Source organism: Saccoglossus kowalevskii, chromosome 16, assembly GCF_978046115.1.
Source record: "Saccoglossus kowalevskii chromosome 16, keSacKowa6.1, whole genome shotgun sequence".
Taxonomy (NCBI): Eukaryota; Metazoa; Hemichordata; class Enteropneusta; family Harrimaniidae; genus Saccoglossus; species Saccoglossus kowalevskii.
Window position 1 is genome coordinate 6,897,782 of NC_140656.1, and position 22,144 is coordinate 6,919,925.

The following is a 22,144-nucleotide window of genomic DNA, read 5'->3' on the forward strand; positions in this document are numbered from 1 at the left end:
GTTCAAGGGATTGCTTTCTGGAGAAAGTTTCGCGGCACAGGCTTTACTCGTGAAATCATTAGTAACCATGGCAGCGGCGATGGCGTTTCTCATATACAAGACAGTTTTTTATTTATTTTTTTATTTTTATTTTTTAAAAATGTTTTAGTGCCAGGTGACAGCTCTGGACATTGAGCTTCACTGTTCTCTCTTCCGCAATTGCAAGTGCTAGTGCTGACACATAGCTCATTTTGCCACAGAAGTCATAATCATGTTTGGGACTACATGACAGGGCTATGTGGATATATATATATATATATATATATATATATATATATATATATATATATATATATATATATATATATATATATATATATATATATATATATATATATATATATCAAATGGCAATTTTAATGCGCTATCCTGGCGTCAACCAGACTCGGTCGAACACAAGAACATTTGGACCTTAACCAAGGTTTCCCCAAAGTCGCGTCCGTTAGTGAATGAATATACAAGACAGTTAACATTCTACAACTCTGTCTGAAGGACACTTTGCTGAACATTCTTAACAGCATAAGAGAACATGGAAGCGACTTGTTATACTGATATGGCTTGGACTTCATTGGCACGTAGTCGGAACGTTGCCTATCTTCACACCTATCTTAGAACGCATATTCATACAAGAGAGATTCAGGTTTCATGACTGTATTAGTATAATAATCAATGTTGCTGGAATAATATTCATCGCATGAACCGGATTCATATTTGGCGATACTAAATACGCACCTGCAATCGGATATATTTACGCTATATTAAGTGCCCTTGGCTTAGCTATATGGTACTGTGTGTTTTATAGATATGTCTGTTTTTATTTTTGTGTTAGTAGTTATATTTTATAATGGGTTATGTAGGACTATACTTACGTTGATTGTAGTGCACCCGACGAGTAGATTTCGGATGTATGTATTGATACCTCAATATCCGATTGCATATATGGTTGGCATGGTAGTATGGTATATTCTTTAGCTATACACATACAACAGAGCGCCACCTTCCTGAGTGCCGGCAAAGTAGCGCTGTTAGCAAACTGATCCATGATTGTCGGTTTTGTAGCTGATGTTCCAAAGGGAAATTGTTTACTTGGAACTTAATAGTGCTACTTTAATTATTCTGCGGTTGTTTGCATGGTAGTTTGGTTGAAACATAAAAAAGAATTGTATGAAAACAAACTGAACTTATTACGAATTAGGTGAATCCAAATAATAAAAGTATGTCACTGTAGAGTATATGTTTTAATGGTTTGAATCTCTCGAATAACGTGACATTGAACACAAAGCGCCCTCTTTAGATAACATGTGTATATAAAAGGGCAATATGGAATACATCTGAATACGTAAGTTTGGGAATCGTGCACTATAGGTGGCGCAATTTTGTTTCACAAAGCGAGACACAAATTCATGACACAACGGGTGGAGAAATATTTTAACTTTGAATTTAGTTTCAAGTCGTTTTGAGCAGTCGCAACAACGTCGTCATCTTCATTCCCGTTCATTTCACACGTGGCCTAATAAAAGAAAAATGCTCTTGTTTACATACAAATCTTCCTTTCATTACAGATGCTCCTTTATTTTTTTATATTTCATTTTCGTAGTGCGAATATAGCAGAGAAAAATCTTCGTTTCAAAATCTGTCTACAAGTATATGAGGTTATTACAAGGATACCTCAAAGTATGCACGAAGACAGTACAGCTGGAGTATCGACAGGCGCGCAGCGGATGTCCATGCGACGACGTACTGTACTTCGAGTTTAGAACAGAAACATCGAACTTCTTTGTGTGGAGTCCGGTCAAACCATGGTGGCAGTCATGTTTGTTTTTATTATTAGAGGACAACACCCGGGGGGTGGACAGTTGATACATAACTGGGTAGGGTGGTGCCCCTGAGTGCTCAAAAGTGTGACCATTTTTATACCTGGATAGTGGAAAATCTATAACCATATTTATACCAAAGTACCATTCCTGTCATCTCTGTTTATTCCAAATACACCAGTTGCCGTATTTGCCAACAGTTGCATTGTATTTTGATTTATTAAAATATGTATTTTGACCATAGAAACACCTCTGTCACTTACATAAGAACATATTATTAACACAATGTTCAAGTTATTTAGGCTGTTAAATGAGAAACAACAGTGCCAAATCGGAAAATTACTGATATTTATAGCTATCTTGACCAGGAATAAGACCGATACTTATACTTAAAATAAAAAAAAAACAGACCCATTTCAGGGGCACGTCCCCATTAGGCAAGTTCTATGTATTGTCATCCCCGGTGCTTACGCGCGTAATTATTCCATATTTGGGATTAGCATTTTTTTTTATTTGTTATACTGATATGGATATCGTAATTTGTTAACTGGTTTTCATTGCCAATTTTCATGCGCCTCGCTTTCAACAAGATGTCGGCGGCCATTCATGAATAAAGGAATATTATATATATATATATATCAATATGTGAAATAATTGACTACATATCGCGACCTTATCATGGCAGACATACTTAATTGGCACAAATCAACTCGTGGTTATCGGCTACACTGGACTACACTGGCGATTAAATTAAAATGCACTTGAAGTAATATACAAAACAGACAGTATGTACCGTATCATTTTCAAAAAACCTAATATTGTGTGCTTTGTGGCACGGGCTGAACATTGAATATTAGACACTGATCAGTGTACATTTGGCGGAAGAGATAAAACATTGCATGTAAAACATTTTCTGCCCCCCCCCCTTCTGCATTTTATTTTCATGTTCATATTATAGTTATAATATAGAGACATTTATATTACTCTTGTCTAGTGCTTCAGGCTGCCACAAATAATTACTACATCGACAGAAAAGATGACCATTACAAATGACATTTTGAACTATTTTTATCTGCCATAAATACAATCATTCTGTTGTAGGGGAAATACATATGTCAGGAAAGACGATATCACGGAGAGACGTTCGATTGATAGTTGAAAGAACTCTGAAAATGGTATCGCATTATATAGCACACATGAAAGGTGCCGCCAAAACAATACATTGCGCTGACCAGGTGTCAGGGATTGATTAAATCAATTAACAGGATTACAATAATTAAGATCAAACATAAATAGAGTATAAAGTATGTGAAACCAGGGTAATTTTACTGTTTCTTTAAATCTATGTAGTTTTCTTTATATTTCTTGTTACTACGGGCCCGTGCGTTATTTATTATGGTAACCCGTATTTGTGACGTCATGGAAAAGTTTTGGTCTCATGATTGACGCCTGTTGAGACGCGCTTCACTGATTGGTGCGTCCCATGATGTCACGCCATTCGGCGCGCAAGAGAAGAAGGTGCAGGACAGACAAAGATGGCAGCAGCCGAAAGCGAGATTGTGTTGAAACCGTGAACACGAACGTGTTCTGGAAAGCACCAAGTCAGTGTACGAAAAGCTGGGAAAGAACTGAGTTCAGGGTGTTGCAGCCCACGGACGAGTTTATGTTATTCCCGTGCAGCGAAGAAACCAAAGGGACTGTCGAGCTTGCGTTGCACCAAATTTGTGGGCGTACAGCGTTGGAGTGTGTCGTCGATGACCGAATTGATGCGACTCGGGAACTGATCGATGAGCGGTGAGTGATCTTTTGCAACATACGGCTCAGGGAACTTGACGTACATCACATCGAGGAGCCTAGAATCATCAGGAGTAGTTGTGATTTCCTGAGAGTGGCCGTGTTCTCTGGCGACGCCATTGCGTTATCGCTGATTATACTTGCTTCGTGGTCAGCGAATTTACTGTACAAGACTGTACAGGACGTTGTCTCGCGGTGGACTTGGTGCGAGAAATACCCGAGTTTCATTGGCGCCCAACACGTGGGGCTATTGATTTGGAGAGAGTTGGGGATTAGAGTTTTTTTTCGAGACTTTGAGACTTGTAATTTTATTTTATTGAAATATTTTTTTTTTACCCACGAAAATATACGTGTGGGTTTGAAGACGGGATTTGTGAAGTCAAGCATATCGGTGAGTACAGCATTACTGTGGGTATTCGTCATTCGTATCGCGATTGATATTTACTGGTTGCACTCACGCTTTTTTCCCTGTATTTACCGTATTTCCATTTTGGTGTTGCTTAAGAGACGTGAATGCCGTAGAATGAGTGACAGTGAGATGGATGATATTAAGAAAGAGTTTGTCGATGTGGGTGTAGTCGGGGGAGAGGGTGCGTTACCACCTATCGCCACGCCTGTTTACACTCTTAGGGGGAGGGGCAGAGGTACCCCGGTTGAACAGGGATACGCCTAAGCTCCCTGGTGGCAGAAAACGCGACGATCTGCCAGGTAACGTCGATGCGGTTGATACCGACAACCTGTATACCCAGGTACGGCGTCTTCAACAGCAATTATGTGAACGCGAGGAGGTTTGGGATATGCATCTAAAGTTAGAGCGCGCTATACGAAAGGATGCTGACACTCATGAACTGTCACGCACCCATACGCCATCTGATGAACCAGTCGATTATGAACTTCCTACCACCCGCAATCAGATACGACCGAGAGATCATAATCCTCACACCGTTTTACAGGCACCTCATTTGCCTACCTTTTTGGGAGATGCCGATCGAAAAGGTGACGTTGACTTTTCATCGTGGATTTACGAAGTGAAACTGCTTCGTGGTGATCCTACCGTTAGCGACGATTACACGCTGCGAACGGCGATACGCTCGCTGCGTGGAACCGCAGCTAAGTTAATCAATACGGTGCGTGATACTGTGATGCTGGATGAGCTTATTGATAAGTTCATGACGACGTTTTGAGATTGAGAATGGCCCGGCTCTGCTGAAGTCGTTCTATGCGAGTACACAGCGCGAAGACGAGACTGTGTCTCAGTACGCGATCCGGTTGGAAATAGCTTTAGGTCGTGTTCGTAAACAGGGGGGCATCGAAGACTCCCTGGTAGACAAGACGCTTCGATCAGTGTTCTGGGGTTCTCTCAGAGATGAACGTGTAGAAGCCCGAGCGCAACACTAGGTTAAAAATTGCACGACTTTTGCCGAGCTCAGCCAGGTATGTCGTCGGGCTGAGCGAGAAGTCGCGGAACGCGATAGTAGGCATGGCGTGACTAAGAAGGCATGTGCACAGGCTACACATTGCGGCGATACAGAGGACGACTCAGTTGCGCTCATGGATACTATGAAGGGCGTGATCCTTGCGCAGACGAAACAGATTGCCCAGATCCACAGCGACGTGACTCAGCGTCTGGACGACCTGGAGGCAAATAGGGCCCAAGACCTAGAATGGGGGAGTGCCACCAATGGGCATACACTACCCATAGCAAATACGAACGCAATCGCGAAGCCGAAGTCTGAGGACACTAGACCGCCACCTACGTGCTATAATTGCCGTGGCGTTGGCCACCTGTCTAAGGACTGTTGTTCACCATGTTCCCATTGCGGGGACGAGGCACATTCATCGTACAAATGCCCTAACCGACCCAAAACAAAGAACTACAAAGGGAAGGGAAAGGCAAACAAAGCACTTATTGACCGACGTAATGGACATCCTATAAACGAACGGATCCTTGGGAAGCTATATCATGCTGCGGCCACAGTCAATGGTGTGCGCTGCAATGCGATGATTGATTCTGGATCCCAAGTTACTATAATTGCATCATTATTCTATCACAAACACCTTTCCGATGTACCTTACTCATCTCTCGACCAATCACTTGATATACTAGGTGTCACCGATGATTACCTCCAATACGAGGGGATCATAGAGGTAGACGTATCATTTAAATGTAAAATGTTTGGAGACGCGCCGACTAAGACTCTCTTGGCGGTTGTTGCAAAAGACACGGATATTAACGCGGACTTACCTGTCACGGCTGGGACTAACTTGCTGGGACTATACGACCGTCCGTATCTTGGTCGTAGTCGTGCCAATAGAGCACGTATACATCCTGTGGCTCGACATGCTTTGTGTTCTATGAGGGCGAAAGACGCTTTCGTGGGTCCTCAGGGTAACCTGGGTAGGGTCAGGGCCAATGTTGCTAGGCCTTTGACTATACCGCCAGGTACTGTTGCATGCATCCCTGCTTCACTTAAATCTGGCCCTGCCGGTGTGAGTGTAGAGACTGTTATCGAACCGGATTCATCACGAGCCAATGTTCGTGATTGGTCACTTCGGCCTATGGTCACTGTGGTTGTGCACGCGCTGCTTCCAGATCACAGGTTGTCCTTACTAACGAAACAGAGTCACCGGTGTGCGTTAAACCTGGTGAGGTTGTAGGGGTTGCCAGGGCAGCGCAGTCCATCAAGACGCGACCGTATCGGGAAGAGGCTATTGCCGCAGAGGACACACCTGTTAAGACTGTCTTGACTGCAGGCGGACTGGACTTCGATATGGCCGATGTACAGTTGCCGCAAGAACAAATGCAGATTGTGCAAGAGGTTTTACAACGTAACCATGTTAGCTTTTCAAAATCAGATAGCGATTTGGGACGATGCACAAATGTCGCACATAAGATAAATTTACGTGACGAATGACCCGTCAAACAGCGTGCACGGAGAATAACTCCTGCATTGTATGACGAGGTGCGCCAACAATTGCGTGATATGTTGAACAGTGGCGTCATCAGGGAGTCTAGCAGCCCATGGTCGTCACCATTAGTCTTAGTCGAAAAGAAAGACGGGACTATCCGAATTTGTGTTGACTATAAAAAGCTCAATAGTCAAACCATACCAGACGCTTATGCTCTACCTCGTATCGAGGAAGGCCTAGACATCTTGCGCGGTTCTAAATGGTTTTCTACCATCGATTTGAAATCCGGTTATTGGCAGTTAGCCATGGCAGAAGAAGACATCCCCTTTGGCTTAATGAACTCGGGCGCAACCTGTCAAAGAGCAGTAGAGAGAGCCCTGGGTGATCGCATATGTCATATGTCAATCATATGTCGATGACGTTGTTGTGTTTTCGGAAACATTTGAGGAACATGTCAAGAGGTTAGATAAGGTTTTGAAGCGATTGAGGGAGAACGACCTAAAGATAAAGCTTTCAATATGCAAGTTCTTCCGAAATCGCGTTAAGAACTTGGCCATGTGGTATCGGAGCACGGGGTAGAAACGGATCCTGATAAGACCCAGGCATTGCGTGATTGGCCCACTCCTACTAATGTTCGTGAGATCCGCACCTTCTTGGGGTTCGCAGGCTACTATAGACGTTTTGTACCAAACTATTCTACTATTGCCCGGCCTTTGTACAAACTAACGGCTGGTCAACCTTGTAAAAGTTCTAAATTAAAGAGGCGGTTACCGCCACCATTTCATTGGACCGACGAAGCTCAAGAAGCTTTCGATACACTTGTACGTCACTTGTGTAACCCGCCTGTGTTGGCATACGCTGATTATTCGAAGCCCTTTGAATTGCATACGGACGCTAGTACTCAAGGCCTTGGCGCAGCGTTATACCAACTGCAGGACGACGGTGAGGGTGGTAGACTTTGACCTGTTGCGTATGCTAGTCGCAGTTTGTCTCCCAGTGAGCGCAACTACCCTGCCCATAAACTGGAGTTTTTGGCGCTTAAGTGGGCGATGACTGAGAAATTTCATGATTATTGTTATGGGAATATGACCGTTGTGTTAACAGACAACAACCCATTGTCGTATGTAGCAACTACCGCTAAACTCGATGCTACTGGTCATTGGTGGTGGGCAGCACTGTCAAACTACAACATGTCCTTCTGTTACCGCCCTGGACGCAATAACGCAGACGCTGATGCGCTGTCCAGACGGCCACGTCTGAGGCCAGCTGCACTAAATGAACAAGATAACCGTTTTGACGCTACCGTAGAACTTGGTTCTGCCGAGATCCGTGCGATTGGCCAGAGTCATCTTATATCTGATGAGACACCTTGGCTGGAGGCCATTGCACACGTGGCTACAGCTATTCCTAACGAGTTCCTATCTCCGCCAGAGTACCCTGATGAGTCATCTCTCATCTCAGTGTCTCCTCGAGATTGGGCTGAATTGCAGAAACACGATCCTGTTGTATCACGACTAATCCATTGGAGGCGAATTGGAACACGTCCTGATCGCCGCCAGAAAGGGAAAGAGACGCCGCTGGTATTGTCAGCTTTACGCGAGATGGATAAACTATGTTTTAGGGACAACGTTTTATACCGAACTAGATATGATAGTTTGGATAAGAAATGTTTTCAGTTGGTATTGCCCTCCAGTCATCGTAACATCGCTATGGCTGGAGCGCATGATCAAATGGGACACTTTGGATGTGATCATACTCTTGAAACGTTGCGATCTGGGTTCTACTGGCCGCATATGGAAAGCGATGTGCGGAATTATGTGCGAACTTGTAAACGTTGCACTCAGAGAAAAGACCCAGCAGGCCTTAAGACCCGAGCTGATATGGTACCTATTACGACCACACAACCATTAGAACTGGTTGCTATGGACTTTCTGTCGTTGGAGGAGTCGAAAGGAGGCATTGCTAACATATTAGTGCTCGTCGATCACTTCACCAAATTTGCTAAGGCGATTCCGACTCGTAATCAGACCGCTAAAATTACCGCCAAACATTTATACGAGGGGTTCATAGTTCACTATGGGGTCCCTGAGTGCCTACATTCACACCAGGGTCGTAACTTTGAATCAAAAGTGGTGCATGAACTCTGCCAATTGTTGGGCATCAAGAAGTCCCATACTACGCCCTACCATCCTAATGGGAACGGGCAGTGCGAGAGGATGAATCGTACATTGTTGAACATGTTGGGTACGCTAGAAAATGACAAGAAAGCCAATTGGAAAGCGTACGTTCCTGCATTGGTCCATGCATACAATTGTACGCGTCACGATACCACAGGTTTTTCACCATACAGGCTTATGTTTGGAAGGGAAGCTCGTACTGCATTGGATGTGCGACTAAACGTTTATCCCAATGATCAGAGACCGATTGCATCTACCTCCAAATACATACATGATTTGGAACAACGAATAGAAAAGGCTAGGCAGATTGCTATTCTGGCTAATAGAAAGTCACAAGCCAGTAATAAGCGTCGTTATGATCGCGCTAAGATTATACCGAATGAAACCCTGCACACAGACAATCTAGTGTTGGTAAAGAATGTTACTCTTCGGGTCAAGAATTAGATTACCGACCGATGGGAAGATACACCCCATCACGTGGTAAACAAACTTGAAGGTCTCCCAGTTTATGTCATTAGACCTGATAAGGGTGGGAGGACTCGCACCGTTCATCGAAAGATATGTCCACCAGTAGTGGATATGATAGTGACGATATAATCACTATTACGTACGCGAGAATGTGGCTGACAGGTTGAGGACTGTAAACCCACAGATGGCAATGAACGAAGCCATCGAGGGATCGCATAGGAGCGTAGCAGAAAGTGCTTATGACAATGAGCTTGCACCGTCCTCTACTGAGTTGGGGGTAAGCTACGTTAAAGCCCCAGATCCGTTTAGTCGTGAGACTTTCTCGCAAGGTATTTTAGACACGCCTTTACCAGCCAGTGCTGGAGATATCGATAGACATCAGCATGATGTTGATCGTTTGTCTGATACCGTTCACGAGGTTAATACGCAAATGGAAAATGAAGGTGCCATGTACGATGCATCTGATGAAGATGAATCAGCAGTTAGTATCCCAGCACAGTCGGATAATGATCCAAAGGTAGTGACTTGCACGTCATCTGATGTCCAGTTACCACGGCGATCAAAGCGCGTACGTCGCGCACCTAAGACCTGGAAGTTTTCTCCATGTGAGTCGGCTAAGGTTTCTGACGGACATGGGAAGAGTACGGCGACGACTATTGATGTTGCAACATCTGGTGTCGACCCGATACTTAGATCTAGGAGGGTACGCCATCCACCAAATAGATGGGGATTTTCCTCCTGCGTTAAGGTAACTGGAGCAAATGGAGTTCGGTACGGTTAGTGGGTGTGCATTGCGGCACATTTGCTAAAGCTTACTAAGGCGGCATTGCTTTGTGGTACCTGCGTTGACTTGCCATGGTCCATGTTGTGCGGTCTTGTTGACGTTTTCTCCGCGTTTAGATACCATCACCCAGTGTGTATTAGTGTATCAGTTAGAGAGGGTCGGTTTGATCAGCCGTCCCCTTGTTTGAGATTGCAGCGCGGTGAGCATTGTTGTCATAGTTGGCATCTGTGGTTTGCAGTATTACCATCACTTTGGTAGCGTATACTTGCAACATGAAAGGGTTGATCTGCTTTACTGAACTGTCATGAATTAGTTTTCACCTTGTCTGTTGACTGTTGGTCTTGGATGCCCGTGGCGAGGCATGCCTATATAGTCAAACGCCAGATGCGATATGGAATTGCATGACCCGACACAGCGGGATCTCCATGGGACATTACGTTGTAGGCTTACGTTCCAGGGCAGCAGTGGGTGAGCTATTTGTATATATGTATATAGTGTTATGAGACTTCTTTTTGTGAAGAGCCTGGTTTTGACAGGTTGGCGGAGCGTGTGTTCTTAGTCAGTTGTGGTTCGTGTCATCGTTTTTGATTTACTCGCATGATTTGTAGCGACAAATCTGTAACCAACGAATAGGTTATATACCCTGCACGGGCATGGTTTTCTTAGCAATCTGGAAGACTATGTGGTGAGTCACGATGTTGTTTGCGGAGCCACCCACAGGTGGGTTGTCCGTGGGCATATCAGGGGGTGGGACTCGCACGATTGCGACAAACACTGCCCTAGGGGAGACATCAGCACTGTATTCCCTATATCCTCTAGTTCTGGCTAAGGCTGACAGGTACTTGTGAGAAGTTTGAATGAGTGTGCGTATCGTCTAGTGTGAATCAATTAGGTGTACACGTTTCTATCTTCTGAAACATTTCTAAAGAAAACATTTCTAGGGACATTATATGTAAAGGTTCTGTTGACGATCGAATGACGCCCACGTTTCCGTTAATGCTGTGCTTTTCGAGTTTGTTAACCTTGTTTTCGCATTACCCTGCTTCGTTTGGGTCTGCCTGGGTATGCCCTAGTGCTTCTGTGCACTGTGGCATCCTTGGACAGACCGGGGGAGTGTGAAACCAGGGTAATTTTACTGTTTCTTTAAATCTATGTAGTTTTCTTTATATTTCTTGTTACTACGGGCCCGTGCGTTATTTTTTATGGTAACCCGTATTTGTGACGTCATGGAAAAGTTTTGGTCTCATGATTGACGCCTGTTGAGACGCGCTTCACTGGTTGGTGCATCCCATGATGTCGCGCCACTCGGCGCGCAAGAGAAGAAGGTGCAGGACAGACAAAGATGGCAGTAGCCGAAAGCGAGATTGTGTTGAAACCGTGAACACGAACGTGTTCTGGAAAGCACCAAGTCAGCGTATGAAAAGCTGGGAAAGAACTGAGTTCACGGTGTTGCAGCCCACGGACGAGTTTATGTTATTCCCTTGCTGCGAAGAAACCAAAGGGACTGTCGAGCTTTCGTTGCACCAAATTTGTGGGCGTACAGCGTTGGACTGTGTCGTCGATGACCGAATTGATGCGACTCGGGAACTGATCGATGAGCGGTGAGTGATCTTTTGCAACGTATGTCTCAGGGAACTTGACGTACATCAGATCGAGGAGCCTAGAATCATCAGGAGTAGTTGTGATTTCCTGAGAGTGGCCGTGTTCTCTGGCGACGCCATTGCGTCATCGCTGATTATACTTGCCTCGTGGTCAGCGAATTTACTGTACAGGACTGTACAGGACGTTGTGAACTGGTTGGCGATTTTGTTGACATGAGTTTATTATTGTGTTATGTATCATTCAATGAGAACTGACGATAGCGGTAAAGTTATTGTGTTTTCACTGTAAAATTTCTGTAAAGCACGCATTTTGTAATTTCGGAAATTGCCGTTGTACTTAGACATGTTGTTGCTATGGCGTTTCTATATTGAGTAAATTACTAGTTAAAACATTAAATCTGTTTACTTTACATTTGTATTTATTTTTATTTGACAAGTTGGTTGTTCGTTCCCCCAAGCGGTATAAATGACTGTATGCTCCTCACCACGCCAAATTAGCTAGCCTGAGATTCGAATACGATTATTTTTATGAAATTGGGAAATTCGCACCGCAGCTCATGTCCGGTTATCCACGTCCTCCATTGTGCGTAAAACGAAATATCTCGCGGTGGACTTGGTGCGAGAAATACCCGAGTTTCATATGTATGAACATAAACATACAGAATGACGCTGTCCGCCCGACGAGAAAAATAAACAAAAACAGTTCCCCACATTTCTCCGGGCGGCCAAAAGTAATTCAAACGATATCGAAATAAACTAGCTCTAAATTGCATACTTGGCGAGTTGAATTCTGATCAAATAATTATCAAGTAAACACATTCAAAATAATCGATAATTATAAGCAAACACTCAAAGCTCAATACACAAATTTTTCTAATTTAAAAATATAACAAAGATAAAAACGATGTGAGTTAATATTGTTCGCATAGATTCACGATGCAATAGGATCATTGTGCGAAATCTTGAATTCGTAGTCTCGCGATAGTAGCAGCAGTTCTACGCGGGCGCGATGCTATGTTATCAGCAACACGCTGTGGCGATGTTCCGACATCGGCGATATTTCCCGGGCCGGCAAGCAAGTCGATATGGTGTTCTGGTTTGTCAAATACTTGGCATTTAGGCCAGTTTCCAGTTGCTAGCCACTGCGGACGTTTTCACCATAATGACGATTGTTGTAGTTCAATTGCTGACATACCTCTGGTTCATAGATTGGCTGGGTGATCGTCTGTTGGACAGTATTTTATGTCATCGAAGTTTCTGGCTCGGATTTCATCTATTTTATTCTCAAAGAATACTGGAAGTTTCTTTGTTTTGCGTGTCCAGTGGGTGACGATTTGGCAATCCGACCAGAGCGTAGTTGACGTGATGTTAACGGTAGTTAAGGCGTTTTTCACAAGCGTTGTGAGACGAGACGCTATTACGGCTGCCATAAGTTCCAAACGAGGTATCGTTGTTTCCTCTATTAGAAATACGCGTGTTTTTGAGAGCACTAGAGTCGTGTCATTATCTTTTCTCAGATATACAGCTGCTCCATATCCCTTAAATTTAGAACGGCGTGGTATAAGAATCTTATTGGCATCGGATATTTCTTGGCGTATCTTTTGCCATTCTGTGATGAGGTGTTGTGGAATTGGTGAATCCCATGGTCGTTTTGCTTTCCATAATTGTTGGATGAAGGCCTTGGCGTGGATATGCACTGGTGACAAATGCCCTAATGGATCAAATCATGGATGTACTAAGAACATCATGGATGTACTTAGTACATCCATGATCAGATATACTTGACGTGTACCCCACGATTTCACGCTTAGTTACAGTGTTGCCAAGGTAACGTTTATTGCTGATATTGTCCGAGTAGTGCAAAGTATCATGGGAAGTATTCCATAGTAATCCGAGTACGTTAACTAGCGTTGATTTCCAGCAGCGTTGTCGTTATTCAATAAATTACGAAGTGTTGTGTTGTTTGTAGCCCATAATCGTAGATTAAAACCGGCGTTCTTCATTATTTCTTTCGAGTCGCGGTAGTACTTTATCGCTTCTTTCTGATTTTCAGTTCCGGTCAATACGTTGTCAATGTAAATATTGTTCTTTAGTTCGTTGGCTATTTGCGATGACTGTGCTTCGAGGTGTGTTTTAATAACCGCATTCAACATGAATGACGAACTAGTTGAACCAAATGATACTGATTTAAACTGGTAAACTTGGAAGTCACTTTCAGTCAGAATCATCGGCTTTTATAGCAAAAAAAATCGTATATTGGCGATCTTCATCGGCAAGGTTGACATTCAAAAACGCTTTTTCAATGCGGTGTTTCTGTGACGGCAGTTGGATTTGGTTGAGACGATATCTTCTCTGCTTTGTTCAAAACCCGCTGGTATCGAGTGAGGCGGAGTTTTATTTGAATCTCAGACTAGTAATACAACAGACTCGCAACGCGGCGTTTTTTTTGAAGTAATGCGTGCCACGTTTGTTTAGGTTATCAGTTCTTATCGTACCGAGTAAACGTTGCTGAGCAACAACATTTTCATTGTATTTCACAAAATAACGCGAGATCTATTCATATTACAATCAACTATCGCGATGCATCGCTAGACATAAAGACAGGAAGTGGCATAGACGACAGTAGTTGACAGTGAACTTCGAAAATGACATTTACGGAACAATTTGGCGAATCTGAGGACGATAATTACGAGTGGGAAGCTATTTTAGGAGAACATTTTGACGAAGATAATGACAATTTTTCTGTAGAACTTTGCAACCCTTGATCGATCTCGTGTTTTTTATTTCCTGAAATTAAGAATAAGAAGAAATATACTGGGCTATTTTTATACAAAACTATGACGGAAGTCAAACAAAATCAGTGAAACTCGAAATAGCAACAATACTGACACACAATAGAAAATTGAAACAGTCACTGAACAACGCGTAGATCGCGTACTATGAAGTCGAACGCGACAAAAATAACACACCTCCAGTTTTTACCGTTACCGGATCACGCTGATACGCTGAGAGAATTAGTATGTACATGACACTAGCTATCTGATGTTTCGGCATCCCGGAACACGAAAACAAAACGGGTAACACACAAAGAAGTATGATCGTTCAAAACGCAGCGATATGCTCTCTCCGAAAAAATATTGGAAACCTTCCGCAAAATCCGCAACAGCGAGAAATATCGTTTCAAAGTTGCTCATTATATATTCAAAAACTATTTGAGGTAAACACTAACACATTCAGTTACTTGTAACTCCCCTGATTCTTGGTCGATTCTTAAAATTCTTACACAGCTGCAAAGGTCAAAATGTCAAGAACGCATCTCTCGTTTTTTTAAAAAATATCCGGATCCGTTTTACAAAAAAATACGCAATTTCCGAAGAAGCGCGAAGTGTGCAGAATATTCAGTGTTCGGTAAACTTCGATGGTGTCTATGCCAATGCTACAGAGCGTGGCACGCATAGCATATACAATTAAGCCGATTAACACCTTAAACAATAGCCGTTGCGAGTCTGTTGTATTACTAGTCTGAGTTTGAATATAGTAATCGTCGGCATCAGTGCATAGTCTTTCGTAGTTTTCTTCGTCGGTGAGATCAAGTATTTGTTCGTCTAGGTCACGTACCAGTTTGATTCGTTCTTCAATGTATTCGATGGTTGACTGAAGCACATCGATGTCGGTTTCGTCTAGTTTGTCTTTTTTCGATTTATCATCCTCTTTCGGTAACTGTCTGGTTAGCTGCGATTTGTTAACATCTCGCTTTTTCGTAAGTTGTTACAGATTCGTTCTTGGTTCTGTCATCTTAAATTCTTGGTATACTAGTGACTGCAACTTTTTGTTGAGTGTTGGTAGGTTCAGCAATGCAGCTGGTTCTCGGCACCAAAAATGTGGTAGAGGAAATACATAAGTCGGGAAAGACGATATCACAGAGAGACGTTCGATTGATGGTTGAAAGAACTCTGAATATGGTCACGCATTATATAGCGCACATGAAAGGTGCCACAAAAACAATACATTGCGCTGACCAGGTGTCAGGGATTAATTAAATCAATTAACAGGATTACAATAATTAAGATCAAACATAAATAGAGTATAAAGTAAGTATGAACATAAACATACAGAGTGACGCTGTCCGCCTGACGGGAAAAATAAACAAAAACAGTTTCCCACACATTCCAGCTAAATCTGCAAGCCTTTATTTTACCGCAGTGAAAGAATGAGTTTAATAAAACAATTCAGAATAAAAAAAATAAAAATTAAATGTCGGGTGGCACATTTCCTAGTTTTGTTTTTATTACCTTGCCCGTACCATCAAAGATGGAAGGGAAAGGTATTTTAAGGGAAAAATTTTGCCCGGCGTTGTCGTCGTCGTCGTCGTCGTCGTCGTCGTTGTCGTCGTCGTTAATAATTGTTATTGTGTGCATAATAACTTTACTAATTCTATTCCAAACTTTATCAAACTTGGTCACCTTATTCATCAGTATAAAGTCTTCCCTGAGTTTGAACAACAGATGTCCTGTATGAAAATATCATGCAAAAATTGAGAAAATCTGATAAAATATTTTGACTGTTTCTACTTGACTAATCACTGGTGATACACATCAAAGGTCACTGATCTCAGTGGAAATATGCATTGTTGTATGCGTTCAATGAAGCAAATGATTTATCTTGTAATAATATCCTTGGTAATGTATCTCAGAATCCCATAGTGGGTTTCAAAACCAAATCATGGAGAGATTGCACAGTCTGATACACATTTGCAAACCTACCAATAAAATCTTTACAGAAAACAAGATGTCAGAAAATCAATATAAGCACTGGTATGAACTGGGTGCCAAACTTTGATCAAGATCTGAAGCTAATAGAAAATCTGTTTAGTCAAAAGTTATCAAATCAAAAACAATACATAAAAAATACATTAAAAGCAAAACATTTCATCCACATTTTAAAAAGAAAATTATTCTAAAATATATGTATTCTGTATTTGACAAACAGTTCATTCGACAAATGAAAACTCACAGGAATATGTTTCAGCTATTAGAACAGAATGATAGAGTTTTTATAATACTAGTTTAAAAACGCACTTCAGAGATTGCAGTGTTTGAAGATGTAGTTTCTCAGGAGGCAACAGTACTGTTGACTTCTCCCTCCACTGGACACCAACTATTTAAGTTGATTTGCATACAAAGCAGAGCTTGCAACATGATAGCTATTCATAAAGGGTGTTTTTTTACTTTTCATATAATACAGCAGTGTTCTCCACAAGGGGTTTTAGGCGGGCGGCTCGCCCGCCCATCAAGTTTTACGGCCGCCCAGTAACTCTCAACACCCGCCCACCAACGTACATCCAGCTGAAATTATTTGTAAAAAGCTTGCATTGTTCTTCCCAAGCCTAAACAAAAGAGTAGTTGCCCAACCCTTTATTTTGCTATTGTTTCAACAGTCCAAACATAAACAATGTCCATTGGAAGTCTGCAAGCAGTTATCAAGTGTATTCATGGCAATGTGTCAATCGCTTGAATTCATTGTCGCCCGACATTGTTTCCACTTATTGCTCACAATACGCAACTACAATGGTTTCAATTTACAGCTGTATTTTTAATAATCTTCTTCCGATCACGAAAGAAAGAAGTAAATACAAACGAAATGTATATGCACAGAAAATAAACAAATATATTAGCCGATTGCATGTAAACTCAAACAAAAATTTAAATTCTAGCCGTATTTACAACGTTCGCTCGATTTTCATTGTGAAAACAGCATGGAGAAGGCAAACTGATGCCCTTTTGACCTACCCCATTCAACGACCGTCTGCTACCCACCGCTGTTGGCGCTGTAACGATTTAGTATCTAAGTTGCATAGGGGAACAACGCATTCTGGGTGTTCGTGTACTGAATTCGGAAAGCGGTAATAAACATCAAACATGGCTGCTGGATTAGTTTACCGCGAGTATTTGTAATTGAATAATATTTTAGTTATCTTTTCCACGTACTTTTTTCAATTTATCTATTTTTTATGTCTAATCTTTCGAGAACATATCAGATTCTTTTATTTTGCCGATTGCTAGCATTTTTTTCTTGAATTCCAAAACAATGTGTGAAAACGCAACGTATGGTGGCTGTACATGCGTAAATGCATCTTACCGTCCGTCGGCACGGGTGAGTACTGATGCCACAAATAAAAATGTTATGCATTTTGTTTTGACAAATTGTCTGTTTTGGCTTCGTGGGCAAATCATCTCGTATATTTTCTACATTATAACTCAATTATGTTTTGTACTTGCTCTTGGTTACTGGAATTGCATTTCATGAACGCAGAATAATTTGCGAACGCATAAATCACCGATTTCAAACTTTTTGCTTTTCGTAAATATTGATAGTGACCAATCTGTTTGTATTTCAAAAAATTGTAACATGTTCCAATTAAATTAAATTAAAAAGAGAATAGTAAATAACTTAGTGTGTATTGCAGGTCATGTCATAAACGCGAGAATGATGTATGTAAATGATATGCAAATTAATATGCACATTTATGCTAATTAGGCCGCCCACCAGCTAATTTGGATTGTGGAGAACACTGTACAGTAGTCACACAATGAGGCAGTTCATATTTGTCTCAGTGAATCATTCATTTTTGACAGACACCTGTACAAAATACTTGAACTAAAGCCAGCTAAATTTTTCTGTTATCTTGCATGTTTTATGAATCTATTCACATCTAAATGCAGCACTTTTTTTTGCAATGAGACATTTGATTTTTATTCTAAAATATCTCAATTACTTTCAATAAAGCAGGAAATTATGTTCCTTAAAATAATTAAACAAATAAGGCACCAATGTTTTTGTAAGAAATTTACATCTTTTAAGGACATTCGGTAGACTGATTCCCCACTGTTGGTTCAACCCCAAAACTTGTTTGTATTCAAAATTAATTATGACAATGCATATTTATATTGAAACAAACTATGATAAAGGGAATTATATTATATAAAAAAGGCAAGGTCACCAGAGTTCAACTATGTTTTGTTTTAATGTGAAATACTTTAATATAATAAATATAATACACAAAACTGCAAAGAAAACGACAATTTATAAAACAGCGCCGTTTGGATCATATCATAGTTCTCATCTTGTTACATTTATATTGTTTTCACCCAGTTGAGATTTTGTTTAGTGGATATGCTGTTACAGAGGGAGTAAGTATTAAACACAAATATAAATATTTCTAAAACAAATAAATACATCAAAAATTGAAAATCGGCCCAAAAGAAAATTTATGTTTCTGGTCAGCGTTAGTTAAAAAAAATCAGAATTTGAGGGAAAAAACAAAGCAGGTTTCACACAAATATAAATATTTCTAAAACAAATAAATACATCAAAAATTGAAAATCGGCCCAAAAGAAAATATATGTTTCTCGTCAGTGTTAGTTAAAAAAATCAGAATTTGAGGGAAAAAACAAAGCAGGTTTCATAAACAATCATAAGTTTAAGGACGATTTCAGAAAAAAATAAAAGATGCATCGTCACAACTCAGTTTGGGGGTATTTTATTCTCTTTATACTGTGTGTGTTAGGTTTGTATAATATAACACGCATCATGACCAAGTCACCTAGTGCGGGATTCAAATCTATGGTCATCAGTATACAGATTTGTGATAACATAATCGGCCAGTATACTCTATTTGCGATGGGGAAACTGGCCATGGGAGTGAACTGTACTTATTTTAGTGTTAGGTTAGCATAATAGTGTGTATTTTATCATTCTCTTTTACAAATAATGAACTAAAATATATGAATATGCTTAAAACATCAACATTCAAATCTGTTAAAATGAAACTCACTAAATAATATTTATACTATTTATAACACGTTAACAGTTTGAAACACATTAATATCAAAGCACATTAAATATGACTTTTATTTGTATCTTGAATTATTATATAAGTGGAATTATTATTTGTTTCATAGCAATTCAACACAATTCACAAGAAGTATGCCAAACATGACGTCATTCGTTTAATTCTGCTAGCTAAAATGGTGAGCGTGAGTCATTAATATGTACAATGCAGCTACTTTTCCAAAAAGTCTAACCTGTTGCCCGTGGAAATACCTCAATCATTTATTTGGGGTCAGTTCTGAAAGAGATTCTTGTCTCCACAGATTGGCAACAAGGTTCTGAACTTAATCTGATACCTAATATAGTTTTAGCCTATCAAATTTACATGAATTGATGTGACAAACAGGGGAAAAAATGTGTTGTGAATACTGGCTTTGTGTTCAGGGAACTTGACTGACTTAGCTGATAACACTTACACATAGAGATACTAGCCTTATTCATCAAAGCAGTCAGCTGAGGTATCCCCTCGCTGTCTACTTATTTCGTTTTTCTTTTACCAAGTTTTAAACAAACGCTGTCTGGTTGTGTTTGACTTTGGTTTTGCTGTTTTGTCATGAGGACATACGGTGCAATCAAATAATAAATCAAACACTCAATAATATTAAATATTGTTATCACTTGGAAGATAATTTAGACTGATGCTACCAATATAGTTATATACATGTACACAATACATATATATGCGTACAGGCAGATCTATTGATTTGGAAAAACGTGAAGAAAGAATGAGGTCAGATCACTCGGCAATCCATTTTTTTACATTAATGTTATTAAATACTGTAAGACAAGCTAAAGAATGTGAAAATAATGTGAATAATTTAAATGTCAACTGATGAAATAAGTTTAAATGAACTAGATAAATCCAAAATGGAATTAGATAAAGAATACGAGTACATAACAGAGGGGCAAATTATAAGATCAAGAACAAAACAATATGAAAAATTGGAGAGAAATAATAAATAATTTCTTAGTCCAGAAAACAAATACAAATAGATCTTCAATTAACTTTCAAACAATCTGAATCATATTTCAACCTAATATATGAATATATATCATGTAAAATGAAAAGAAAAATGGTGTAACGTATGTAAATAACTTGTGATTACATGAATATGCAGTTTTAGGTTTTATTTGGGTTTCTGAACAAGTTTTGCTTCTTCACTTACACTTAGCTTGGTTTCAAAGCATACAAACACAAATACAATAATAGAACTTAGAATAACAAGAACAGCACCAATTATTTCTAAATTAACTACTTGTTTATGAAATACAATGACATCAGCTAAAAATTCAGCAACAATATTGATGTTGAATAAAATTGTTGTTTTACCAGCACTCTGTAACTGTAAGGATCTGTTGTAGGAGTACAAGTAAGCAAGAAACAATGATACCATCCCTACTAGATATGCAGTTGTGATGGGATATGCAGGTATCAATGTATACATCCGATCACTACTTGTAGGGTACACTAATATTAACATAATTATAGCACCACATAACCCATTATAAAATACAACAACTATTAGCGATAGACCATCAGACATCGCTCTAGAACAAACTGTGCCAACAGACATCCCCACTCCTGATAAGAGGGCGTACACATATCCGAGTGCAGATGAATATGTGTTATTACCAAATATGAATTGAGGTCGTGATACTAATATAATTCCTGCGACATTTATGACAATACCAATGCAGTCGTGGAGTTTACACTTCTCTTGTATGAATATGCAGGCAAACATAGATGCAAATATTGGTAATGTTCCTACTGTTATTGCGGCTGTATCTCCCATTCCAATCCCATCCATGGCATAATAGTAAACTAGGCATGCTCCATTCTCACTAATGCCTTTCACAATGTTCAAAATAGCGTCCTTCTTTTTGAGTTTCAGAATATTAATTCCCTTGTAGATAAGGAATGGTATAGTTAATGCCACAATCATCAATGATTTGACAAGTAAAACCTGTGATGGTGAATATCCAATCTTGATACACAACATAACAAATACATCAGAGATAGCAAGACTTACACCTGACAGTATTCCCATTGTAATTCCCAACAATGCAGTCCAGTAGTTGTGTTTCAGGTGGAGTGGAATGCTTTCTCCATTTTGAATGACACCATTTCCCCCAGTGGTAGCTTGTAGTTTCAAAAAAATGTCAAACATTTCGTGGTCTGTAATGCACCATATGTTGACGAATGGCATTCATAGATAAATGAAATACATCCCTTACTCCTATCGTACGCGCATGTACATTCGGTATAATGCATGAATATTTAAAAATATATAAATAATCACGGGGGCGAACATCCGGTCATTTTCACTGCACAACCCCAACCTTTGAAAATAACAATCAATGACATTTCACAGCTGCTTGAGCAGATCCCATATATATACATTTATAATGGTGCGCGTCTTACGACAAACGTTCTGTGACGTACTTTTACCTCTAAAAATGACATCCTATTATTTAACGAGAAATGTACAGGGATAAATAAATAAAATCGACAAAAATATTAAATATCGCACCACCTACACTGTACGTAGAGCTTTTATTAATACAATATTTTATCACAAAAAGATAACAAATCTGTATATGCAAGTAATAATAATTGGCGATTCGCACCTCGTCTATGTGATTTATATTTTGAAAAGCGACTATATA

General features: G+C 40.3%; 2 protein-coding genes across 2 annotated transcripts; both read right to left on the minus strand.

The window, feature by feature from the left end:
• Nucleotides 1–12,789: 12,789 nt before the first annotated feature.
• LOC146733624 (uncharacterized) lies at nt 12,790–13,815 on the minus strand. Its single transcript, XM_085491490.1, has 2 exons — nt 13,497–13,815; nt 12,790–13,298 (listed from the first exon to the last, which is right to left on the minus strand). The coding sequence occupies exons 1-2, from the start codon at nt 13,813–13,815 to the stop codon at nt 12,790–12,792; spliced, it is 828 nt and encodes a 275-aa protein (XP_085347616.1).
• A 6,789-nt stretch (nt 13,816–20,604) lies between these two features.
• On the minus strand, nt 20,605–21,645 carry LOC146733625 (solute carrier family 35 member G1-like). The gene has a single exon (XM_085491491.1). The coding sequence runs from the start codon at nt 21,643–21,645 to the stop codon at nt 20,605–20,607; it is 1,041 nt and encodes a 346-aa protein (XP_085347617.1).
• Nucleotides 21,646–22,144: the final 499 nt, after the last annotated feature.